General features: G+C 31.5%; 1 protein-coding gene across 1 annotated transcript; it reads left to right on the forward strand.

Annotated features, from left to right (window-relative positions):
- Positions 1–6,097: 6,097 nt before the first annotated feature.
- Positions 6,098–9,753, forward strand: LOC142633430 (coniferyl alcohol acyltransferase-like). Its single transcript, XM_075807674.1, has 2 exons — positions 6,098–6,607; positions 8,450–9,753. Exons 1-2 carry the CDS (start codon positions 6,179–6,181, stop codon positions 9,422–9,424), a joined length of 1,404 nt encoding a protein of 467 aa, XP_075663789.1. The 5' UTR covers positions 6,098–6,178; the 3' UTR covers positions 9,425–9,753.
- Positions 9,754–12,476: the final 2,723 nt, after the last annotated feature.

Here is a 12,476-nt window from a genome sequence, read left to right on the forward strand (position 1 = left end):
AAGCGCTGTCCTAATTTGACCCACACACATATATATGTGACCCACACACACACACACACACACACACACACACACATATATATATATATATATATATATATATATATGTTGCAGTTAGATTTATTTATTTGCTGAATAGGGCAATATATGTTGCTGTTAGATTTTTTATGTAAATTTATTTCTCTCTTATGAAAAATGCCAAGAAGAAACGAACATCCTTGGTAGGCCAAAAAATTGGCCTCTTATGATGGATTAAGTTGATTAATTAATAAAGTTATTAATTAATCAAGTTAACATACAAAACACGTGGTAGCACAAACAAATCACCAATTAAACTAAGTATACAACGGAAATTAAATGACACGGTGATTTATTTAGGAATGAAAAAAACTTACACGGCAAAAATTCCGCCGGGTGAATTTAAAGTCATTACTCCCGAAATTCTACTATTATCACAACAAGCGGTTATAAGTAAAGGAAACCCAAGTACCTTATACCAACCTACAATTGAACCCTTACCCCAATACTCAATTGAATTTGTTCTGTAGTGACAATTTCTCCTTTCAATGCACGGCTCCCAAGTACGTAACCAACCAATTGCGCGAATCCTAGTACGCGACTTCAATCACCAACTAGAGAAGATTGTTGGCTGCAAAGTTCTTCAATTCATCCACACGATGAAAATCAAGAAGATGCTTGGTTACAAAACCCTACAGTGTAAAGACACAGCAGCTTCTTCACAAGAGAGATGAACTAGAGCAAGAACTTCGTCTCAAGTCACAATTTGCATGAACAAAGATTTCTCAATGCTTGTGCAACTTGCATCACTTTGACGGCCCTTAAAATAATCCTTTTATATGTCTAGGGTTAATAGAAAAGAAGACCCAAAGACACATCCACGAATTGGAATCAAAACAGAACTCAGAATTTGTTTTTCTTAAATCCGACAGATGGAGGTATCGAGATGCTGTCGAGTAGCTGTCGAGCCACAGGGCTGGAATAGCTCTTTAAACCTCGACACATGCTAGCTGTCGAGCTTTAATGAACTTGCACTTTTCAACTTGTTTCTTGGACAGACTTGATGACTTCAACACTTGATCTTGAAACTTAGTTTCTTGAAGTATAAAACTCATTCTAATTCTACCAAATTACAACTAATATGTATTTTGTAAAAACATTAGCTAATTATATAAATAAATAATATATATTCTAAATAAGTAAAACACATATGTCTTAACAATTCTATATTACATTTGTGATTTGGATGAATTCGACCTTTTTTTTATTTTTTACTTTCTAATTATTTATGTCATGGATATGACTAGTGGCTGTGACTTCATAAGTAATGTCTTACGACTATTCAGATAAATATCTGTAGCTTTACTCCACACACCATTCCTTTCCCAACGGTGTACGTTCATTGCGCAATAATTCATTATTATAAACGTTTTTTTTTTTTTTTTTGAGAATCACTTTTTACTCAAAGACTTTGTTGTATTTGTAGAAAAAACTCTCTAATTTTGACTGTAGTTTGGTCGCGTGAAAAGTGGGAAATGGATATGAGAAAAGTAAAAGTATGGAGTCAATAGAGAAGGTGAGGGTCTTTGATGGTAAATTACTCGTCTACTTCTCTCTTCAGTCCTCCCTCCTTACATATCTAGAAGTTTTTATTTGTTTACTTATTTTATTTAATAGGAATATGAAAGTAAATTTATACCATTTACATTTGTTATGTTCTCATTTTTCAACCACAAAAAAGATATTTTTATCCCCTACTTTTTTATTTTCCAAACTAAATACATATGATAGAAGACTAGAATTTTTTTTCTACCATTACTTTTCTAATATCTTGCAATTGAAATAGCATAAAATTAAAAAAAATATATTTTACAATTATCTATGTGATAAAATATTAATAATAGATAATAAAGTAACGATGGACCTACATAAAAACCAATGGTAAAATAAACAATTATGAAGTTTAGAGAGAAAATTGTCTATAGAATATAGATTCTTCATTCAATATAATATTATAAATTATTCATTCAATATAAACAACTTACAGCATTTGGATATATATATTTGCTTTACTTCTTTCTTAAAAAAAGAAAAATAGTACTAACTTATCATTAATTAGTACTAGTTCATCAACATAAAAACCAAATAGGAATAATTACTTGCTATTTTTAATTGTGATTCGGACTTCTTCTTTTTTTAATTTTTTCACGTTGCTAAATAATTACTTATATTATACGAGTTATATCATATGATAGACTTCAGTCGCACCAATGAGTCTTTTTTTTTTTTTGAGAAGTATGAGTCATTTTAATTTTATACAAATGCATTTGTATAAAATTATTGAAGTGATAATGGTGCATTTTGGCTATGTTCATCAAAATAAATATCTCTTTGGCTATATTCCAAACGTACTATTTCTATGATCTATTTCTGCAATTTTGTCGGAAGCATGGTTAATAAAAGTCTAGGCTGCGGAATTTGACCGTGCAAAAAGCCACCATAGGACGTTTGCAGTACAAACTGAGGATGTGACAAGATTCCAAGAACGACCCGTTCTTCGGCTGGACTGTCCTGTGCCTTTAGCAACAACCACTGCAGACATTGTGGACCTTGCTGCAGAATTTATTGGTAAAAGTATGCTTAGGGAGCTGAACTTATTCTTCATGGTCTTGTGGATGGGGAAATAGAAACCAAGCATGACGCTGCAATTCCTCCTTCTCAGGTTTAGGAATCCGCAAATAGAGCTTTTACTGACTTCTCTACTGCTCAACTCTCCTCTTTTCCATCTTTCCATCTTCTCAGGACTATTAGACTGCCCCTCCTTCTGGTTTCTTCAAGATAAATGTGAATGGTGTTGGGAGTATTTTAATATTAAATAATTAAAATGAATAAATGTTATAACATAAATGTAAAAATGTGGGAATGAATATAGAAGATGAGGAGTTAGTGAAAATGTTTAATCCCACATTGAAAAGGAAAGAGGCTATTTTGTTCTTTTTAATTGTGGTGATTAATGGGCTAACATGAATTATCTCAAATATTTACACAAGAGAGGTGAAGAGTGGAGGTGTCAAATTTGGAGATGAATCAGCACCTTAGATCCTCCTACTTAACAGCCTATTCAGACACAACTCAAGTGACTGCAATATACAATAAAAAAAATGGAGAGATTCTTGGCAAGAAAGAGTGTTCTTTCAATGAGTTCTTTTTGCCTTGGAGATGCAAGTTAACCAGGCCATTTTTTAGTCTGATGCACTCTCCATCATCCTTGCCTTATCTTTGGGGGCTGCTGGCAGCGATTTTGGTCACATTCTTGAGGACATCAGAGCGGCATCTAGTTCTCTTAGTCATTGCTCCTTCCATCACCTGAAAAGGGATGGCAACAAAGCGGCCCACTCGCTAGCTAAAGAAGCAAAATTATCAGGCCAATCGAAAATTTGGAAGGGAACTTCTTCCCCTTGTATTCGGAACATCCTTAGAGATGATATAATATAATCCTACCCATCTGGGCTATATTGTATTTCTCTTTTTTTTGTAGAATGATATATCTTCCAATTTTCCCTTAAAAAAAGAAAAAAAAAAAGAAAAAAAAAATTACATTATGACAATGAGCCCATTTCACTGACTACCTCGAATGCCACAAAGGACCAAATAAGTTTGTATGTACCTTGGTCCTTGGGCAGACAGCAGGCACATCTAGCTGCTATATATAAATACGATTTTATATATATGATTTTTTTTATTTTTTATTTATAGCTATATCAAAATTATCAACTTTGGTGTCCGTTCTAATTGTAACCTAACATTTCAAAATTAATTTATTTTGATAAAATATTTAATGATGTAATATTATTTAAAGTTATATCAGGTATAACTTAAACCAAACTCTTTTATTATTATTATTATTATTATTATTATTATGTAACACAGCAATAATAAAATTTTTATCATATTGTGTTATACAATTTTCAGTATCTATTAATTCAAAATCAATTTTAAAAAAAAACATTATTAATGAAAAAAATGCATATGTAGGCAAAATAACAAAATTTCAAGTAGTTGAATAAAATTTCCCTTCCTTGATTCGACAACTCCACCAATGCCTTCAAGTTGGGTTGGAGATTTTCTGATTTAAGAAAGTTGGGTCGGGTTGGAAAATACCCCAAACCTAACCTCACCTCTAACTGTGAGGAAGAGCCATATATATAACTTTCCTAAACATGATTTGGTTACATGTAGACTACTCTTCAAACCTTTTTTTTTCTTTAGAAAAAATTTAAATTACTATAAATTTTATTATAAATGATTTACAAATTAACATGAAAATAAATGTGATTAGTGATTTTGGAATAATGTTTAAAAGTTGAAATATTGGTTTGTAGAATTTACGTAATGAAATTTCTAATATTTCTATAGAGTCACCTCTTAGATGTAATATCCCCGTAGTATCAATTTTTTGAAGTTGATTTACATAATTGATGATGTGGCTTGATGTGGCTTTTTTTTTTTTAGTATTCACCAACATTACTTAATTGAATAACAATCACCGCATCATGAAGACATTAGGTTATTTTTTAAAAAAAATTTATTACATATGTAGACTTATTGTGTTATAAAAAAATTGTGAGTGGTTGACTCATATAAAAGTGATTTAGTCTAATCAAAACTTGGCATGTTAGCAAGTAATTTGTTTTTTTGTGTCGCTAGCATTTTTCCTAGAGTTTTTATTGTTTCTTTGGACAACAAAATAACAATAATAAAATAGACAGTGCAAGTATTGTCATGCAATTTCTTTGCTGTGAAAAAAAAAATTGAAAAACAATATGAAAGCAATAATTAGTATAAGTCTAAGTGTAATTAGGGTTTGACTTACCTCCAGTAATTTTTTAACTGGAATCTCATTTTGTTTTAATAAGAAATTGTCATATCGCCCACTAACTAAATAAAAAGTGGAGATTAAAGTTCACTACCACTTGTTATTGTGTATTTAAAGTAAAATGAGACATGAGACATCCAATTAAAAAAGTACTGAAAATAACTAAACACATGTAGTTAATAGTGACATCCTCCAAATGTTGGATTAAATCCAGGGATCAGGTGGTTGTAAGTGGAGTGAGTCTTTTTTTGGTTGATGAGAGTGAGTCCTTGTTAAGCTAGGTATATAAAATTATACAAATACGCAGAAGGGGTCCAAATTATATTATACATCCTTTGCTTTCTTTGTTTAAATTATTGATTTTTTAAACAGGGCAGTTACTTTGTTGGTGTCGCAAGGGCTGCAAATAAGTGCCATCCCATGTTGAAGAAGCCAAAGCCTTTGCTTTGTCTTTATTTTGAACAATCAGCTACTGTCGTGTGTACCTTTTTCTTTTATTTATACGAACTGTCTTGTATTTCATATTTCTATTTTCTAACTTTACTAGCTAAAAGATTCCTGCTTTTACCAAAAGAAAAAATGTTTATCAGAGTATTCGCACTAGCACTTAGACATGCCAAATGAAAGCTTTAATTTACAATTCAACCCAAAAATAGTCCACAGATGGACTGGTAAACATGGAATATGCCAAAATTTTTTGACATAGTGTTACAGTGCTATTGTAAATATAGGATGGCACTATAGCAACTTTTTTATATCATAAATTATTATTTTAATGGTACTGTAGTAATTTTTTAAAAATATATGATGGTACTGTAATAACATTATATTATTTTAATGTGTAAATATATTATTTTAATGACTAGAATAAGAAAATGAAAATTAAGATGTTGGATATATTATAAAATAGTATAAAATAATTGATAAAGTAATTTTTTGATATGGTAATTTTATGAAACTAACGGATTTGAATACTCTAACAAGACAGGATGTAAAAAAGTTTACCCAAAAAAGAAAAAGAAAAAAGATGCATGTGCAAATTGATTTTGGGTAGTTGGCATAGTGGCTGCATAGCTTTTCCCTGGGCGTAAGACATTTCTATTCTACAATAGCCTACCTTGACTAAATGATTAATTAAGTAAAGTCTCACACACAGTCGCACACAGGGGCCTCTAATCCTCTATATATCCACTCCCCTATCAAACCCCATCAACCATATTTCAAAACTATTCTCTTATAGTCTCTTACTGCTCTCTCTCTCTTAATTTCTCTCTGTAAATTAACATGGGTTCAGAAGGAGGAGGAGGAGAGTTGATTGTGAAAGTGAGCAAGAGGGAGGTTGTGGCTGCAGCGCTGCCATTGCAAGAGCATTGGCTACCACTATCCAACCTAGACTTGCTTCTACCCCCAGTTGATGTGGGTGTGTTTTTCTGTTACAGCTTATTGGGAAAGGACCTCTCTAATAATTTTCCCTCCATGGTTGGGGTTCTTAAGAAGGCCTTGGCCCAAGCTCTCGTGACATACTATGCTTTTGCTGGTGAGGTGGTGTCAAATCCTATTGGTGAACCTGAGATTCTTTGCAATAACCGTGGTGTGGACTTTGTCGAAGCTTTTGCTGAGGCAGAGCTTAAAGACCTCGACTTCTATAACCCTGATGCCACCGTTGAAGGCAAACTTGTGCCCAAGAAGAAGCATGGTGTTCTCGCTGTCCAGGTTCGTCACGTGGTTTTTATTCCCAATATATTCACGTACACCCGAACACGCACATAGCGGTAGTATCTTAGGCTCCTGTTAGATCGAAAATTATCTTAGCATATGAAACGTCCCTATAACATTATAACGTCGATCTTTCTCCAACCCCTAATACATCTCAAACGAACCCTTTCAAGGGAGAAAATCCTGGAAACTTTTTTTTGGAAGATGCTATCTATCCACATAATTTTACATGCAAACAATCCAATTTTGATAGCCAGCAGAGTATTTTTCGATGAACTTAAAATCTGAAATAATTAGAAATGAGAATAGTTTTTGAAATTACTTTGAAAGAAACATTATGCCTTTTTAAAAAAAATTTATTTATGATTATCTATTTATAAATAAATAGATCAAAACCAAGAATAGATTTTATCTTAATTAAAACTACTTTTATTGAAGTAAAGTAGTATTACTCTCACTCTCGCATGATTGCATGTATTTAATAGTAGAAGAATTTTCAAAAGAATTTATGTTTACATGAAACTTATATGAAAAAGTTTGACGTACCGTCCCCACACAAGAAACTTATATGAAAAAGATGTGTTTTACTTTTTGGCTTCTTCAAATGCCAAACTGCTGGTTTTGAAACTTTGAATGATATCTTTCATTTGGATCGTACGGATATTCGTAGTTTCGGTCTGCCTCTGTTTTTAAACCATACCGGCTGCCGCACCTTAATTTGCCGCATCAATAATTACTTTCAACAAATCCTAGCTACTATTTCTTATGTGTTCTATTTTTTTTTTCAGTTTTTTAATTAAAATTAAAATTTTTTTTAGGGTGAAAATTAAATTATATGGTTCGTGATATTGAACAATAACTCATAAATTGTTTTATTTTCTAATAGTCCTGGCTTGTATGGAAAACTTAACATTCAATACCATCGTATTTTGTCCACTTGCTTTTCTCTTTCCATAATTCAAAATTATATCTAAATTTGATCCACCAAAAGGAAAGAAAGAAAAATCCCTAAATAATGGAGCCAAGCAATAATAGAAGAAAATAAGAGGTAAACTGTATTGATAAGAAAATATCATATATGTGGGATATATGTATCCTCCCTAGTAATGTGTAGGTTCCATGTGACTATAAAGTCTACATACTACAAAAAAAAATATTCACATATTTAATATATGAGATAGTTATTGTTATTGAACTATGTTAAAAATGAAATTTAATATTATTCATTTTTTAAAAAGTAATTAAATTTCACGGTTAATATTTTTTGTTTTTAGTCGCTTTAATTGAATATGTCAAAAGTAAGGCATTATTTTCACACACGTTGCTAGAGTTAATTATTATTAACTATTTATAAAAACAAGTTGTAGAAAGATGTTGTTAATATTTTTTGTTTTTAGTCGCTTTAATTGAATTTGTCAAAAGTAAGGCATTATTTTCACACACGTGATATTGCTAGAGTTTATTATTATTAACTACTTAGAAAAACAAGCTGTAAAAAAATGGATTTTTTTACTTTTTTGGTAATAAAAAAATGGAATCTGTTATACATGTAGGACTAACAAACTTCATAAATTAATCAAATTTCAGAGAAAAAAAGAATAAAATTAATTAAAAAAGAAAGGCTAGCTCCTTTTTATATTAATTAATTTACACCGAATGTCATAGCGTACTAACCCAATAACTTTGTCAAAATTAAAACAGTAACCAGTCCAAATAAACGCAAGAAGTACATGAATTTGGTGAGGACGAATTAGTCAAATATTAAATGTTTGACAAGGCACGTAGTAAAAAAAAAAATACTAATAGTGACATTTTTGGCTTTGTATTTGAAATATGCAGGCAACCGAGCTAAAGTGTGGTGGGTTGGTCGTGGCGTGTACGTTTGACCACAGAATTGCAGACGCCTACTCTGCCAACCTATTTCTTGTGTCATGGGCTGAGATGGCTCAGTCTAAACCCATCTCTACAGTACCATGTTTTCGTCGTTCTTTACTCAATCCTAGACGCCCTGGTTCAATTCATCCATCTTTGAACGACATGTATGTTCCAGTGACCTCGTTGCCTCCACCCAAAGACCCACAACCTGGTGATGATTATCTTATTAGCCGCATATACTACATTAAGGCTGACCAACTCAACCTGCTCCAATCACTTGCTACCACAACCAATGGTTGCAGGAGGACTAAACTTGAGTCCTTTAGTGCCTTCTTGTGGAAGATGGTTGCTAAACATGCTATTCTTAACAATGTGGACAAAAAGGTAACCAAAATGGGCATTGTTGTGGATGGTAGGACAAGGTTTAGTGATGGAGATATAGACAAAGCTTCACTCATGGGGTCTTACTTTGGAAATGTGCTATCCATACCTTATGGAGGCAAGGATGTAAATGAGATTGATGAAAATCCATTGAGTTATGTGGCAAATGAAGTTCATGAATTCTTGGACGGTGCAGTGACCAAGGAACATTTCTTGGGGCTCATAGATTGGGTGGAGTCTCATCGTCCAGTGCCAGGGTTGGCTAAGATATATTGTAGTGGGAGTGAAGATGGACCAGCTTTTGTGGTATCATCAGGGCAAAGGTTCCCGGAGTCAAAGGTGGATTTTGGATGGGGCAAGCCATTATTTGGGTCATACCATTTTCCATGGGGAGGTGACTCAGGATATGTGATGCCAATGCCAAGTCCAAGCTGCAACGGTGACTGGGTTGTGTACATGCACCTCTTGAAAGGCCAAGTGGAGTTGATAGAGACTGAAGCTGCTCATCTCTTTAGACCCTTGACTTTTGATTATCTCCAACATCCCAACAAAGAATAATTTGCCTTATATAGAATTAAATTAAATTTAAGGTGTGCTATTTAATTTCTTTGTCGTGCTTTGTTCAGTTTGGATGGCTTCAAACGGTGGGGATGGAAGCTTGGAAGTCATATGCGTACTTATGTATATATGTAACTAAGTGTGCTCAATGCCTAGTGGGAGTGGACAATCGTTCGCTTCGATCGCAACCTTTATCTTTTACTTTGTTGGATTATATTATGATGGTGATCTTTATCTACTGTTTGTAATTACTTAAAAACAAAAAAATCAATGTACCAACCCACCATCTCTTTATCATTAATAATATTAATTGACTACTCTCTCAACTCTTTCAATTCTTCTTCTTTTTCTTTATTTACTAATTTTAAATTCATAAATGAAATTTCGATGCGCCTTCCATTGTCTACCGTCTATAACAGGCAAAAATGATAACAGCTGCTATTGTTATATGATAAAATGATAAGGTGCAATTTTTGTGCTATACACATATATTATGATATATAAAGAGCATTATGATTAATTAAAATAATAGGAATTTTTTTTTAAAGATACAAAATAATAGGAATTATGAATATTACAAATAAAGAGTGATGTTATTAAAACTACAAATTTTACTAAATAAACCTTATATATATATATATCATTGTATCATTAATTATAAAAATAGTTATTCAAACATTAATTCATTTATTATATATATGTTGTTTAAGTGACACCATTATATTTTTGTTATATCAATTTATAAGTATTATGTAGTTAAAATTTATAATAATTTAAACTATTTTCCTAAATAATTATTAATGCCTGTTTTTCAAAGTCTAAATCTCGTGTTATATAGCCCATAAAATTAGAAAAAAAAAATAAATAAAATCTATCTCGTGTTATAGATGAGTCTTTTTCTATTATTTTTTTAAGAAAAAACTTATGTACTTTTCGATTCCTTTTCCATTGTCTATATACATGTAGTCTATAGGTTCTATAGTCTATGCCAGGCAAAAAGAAACGTCTAGTATGATATATGAACAAATGACGCCATGCATTGTTTTCAAGATCTATAATTTGTTCGACCATTACAACCTGAAGTATAATTATAGGGAGAAAAAGCAATTGTTTTTCTTTTCGCATACAAAGTTTCTACAAATACTTCCTAAAACAATATTTTTAGGGTATTCGTTAACTTTTTCTTTATTTGTTATATAAATTTTTTAATATCATAATGTATTTTTTCATTAAAATTCATTCTTCTTGCATGTTGAGATTCAAAACTGCTAATAATTATTATTCTATTATTCTATATATTTCTCTCTCTTTAAAAAGAAACTTTATTTCCATGTGCATATTTTCTAGTAAAAATTTATATTTAAGAAACAAATGTACAAATAAAGAAATCTTATCTTAAATATCAAACTATAATGATTAAAATAAAATCACGCTTAGAGTTAACAAAACCAAGAATAGTTTTATATTAAAAATCAAATGTTATGTTCAGGCATAAAATTTAAATAAAAAAGGTGTACTTATTTAATATATCAATAAATTTAGATATTATAAAATATTAATTTAGAGATTGAAGGATAAAAACTTCTCGATAATCATTCATTGGTTAAGAAAGTATGGGTATAATTAAGAAACAAACAAAGTGCTTAAGAAATTAGAAGTGAGGTAATTAATTAGTGAACATATTTTTGGAAAAGGGAGCTGATGATGTTGAGATCGTCAGTCAAAATGATCGTCCAGAATGATAGCCATCCAAAACTGCCAAAAGTCTCACAAGAGTAAATGAAGAATGGAAGGAATATGGATCACCGATGTGGTGCTTGCCACAAAACTTCTGATGGTAAAGTCAGATAGCTAGGAGAGAAAAGAAGGCTCAATACCAAAATATGAGGGTATATTAGTTAGAAAATCAGTACCTCCTCAAGTCTTGGGATGCTAGTATATATACACTTGCTTCCTCCTTCTAGCCGTTGGAGGTGTTTTAATGGTAGTTTCAATGTGGTACTGTAACGCCTCTGTGAAGTGTTAATGATAAGATCTTTGTCTCTCCAACGATACGAAGTCTCATTACTGCTATGTAACGCTTCACCATTTATTGTGAGTGAATGACCTTTTTTCATCCGATAGATACTATATTGGACGAAGACTGATGTTACCCTTGTCCCTTGTCTCCTCTTCTGGATGAGGATATTGCCTGGCCTATCACGAACAATTAGAGAGTGTTTGACAAATTAGTTTAAACATATTTCCACATATTTTAAACAACATTACACATTTTTTCACACATTTTTTCATCCACACGTATATCAAAAACACCAAACAACATAATTTAAACTACTCTCTTAAACACCCTCTTATTATATTTTTTTCAAGTTGTTTCACATGTTCTTTAAGGCAAGAAAGAGGGATAGGCAGAGGAAGACGAAGACCTCGTGATAGAGTGCATTTCCATTTTCGTTTTCAACACGTAGTAATAACTCGCCTCACCTACGACACGTGTTTAACCAAAATTGATATCACCGTACACAGGACAACAACCTCTTTGATTGGACAGGAAATGGATATATACTATATAGTGCGAATCACATTGATTCCATTTCGTTGAGTGAGAAACGAAAATGAGAGGGGCTAGCTATCTATCCCTCTTTTGGTGTGTTATTTTATATGTCCCAAATGATCATGTAAAATTCTCTTCTCAAATATATGTAAAAAGATCTATAATGCTACAATACTCAATAAATAAATAATAAATTTTTGATTTTTTTAATATATATATAATTATTTTAATATTTTTAAAATTTAGTCTACAAAAATAAGAGTTGGCTTTTCCAAATATTTGATTTAGTCCAATGATGCTCTTAAAAAATTGGTTTAATAGCTATAGAGACATAATATTATTTTTCAGAATTCTATTTTTTATTGTAAAATGTGTTCTTATAGCTGTTAAATATTTAATAAAGTTTAGCACCAAACATGTTCTATATCTTTTTCAACCCATTATGTGACAATTAATAAGTCATTGACTCATTAAAAATTATTGTCTCTAAAACTACAC

Source organism: Castanea sativa, chromosome 5 (assembly GCF_040712315.1).
Source record: "Castanea sativa cultivar Marrone di Chiusa Pesio chromosome 5, ASM4071231v1".
NCBI lineage: Eukaryota > Viridiplantae > Streptophyta > Magnoliopsida > Fagales > Fagaceae > Castanea > Castanea sativa.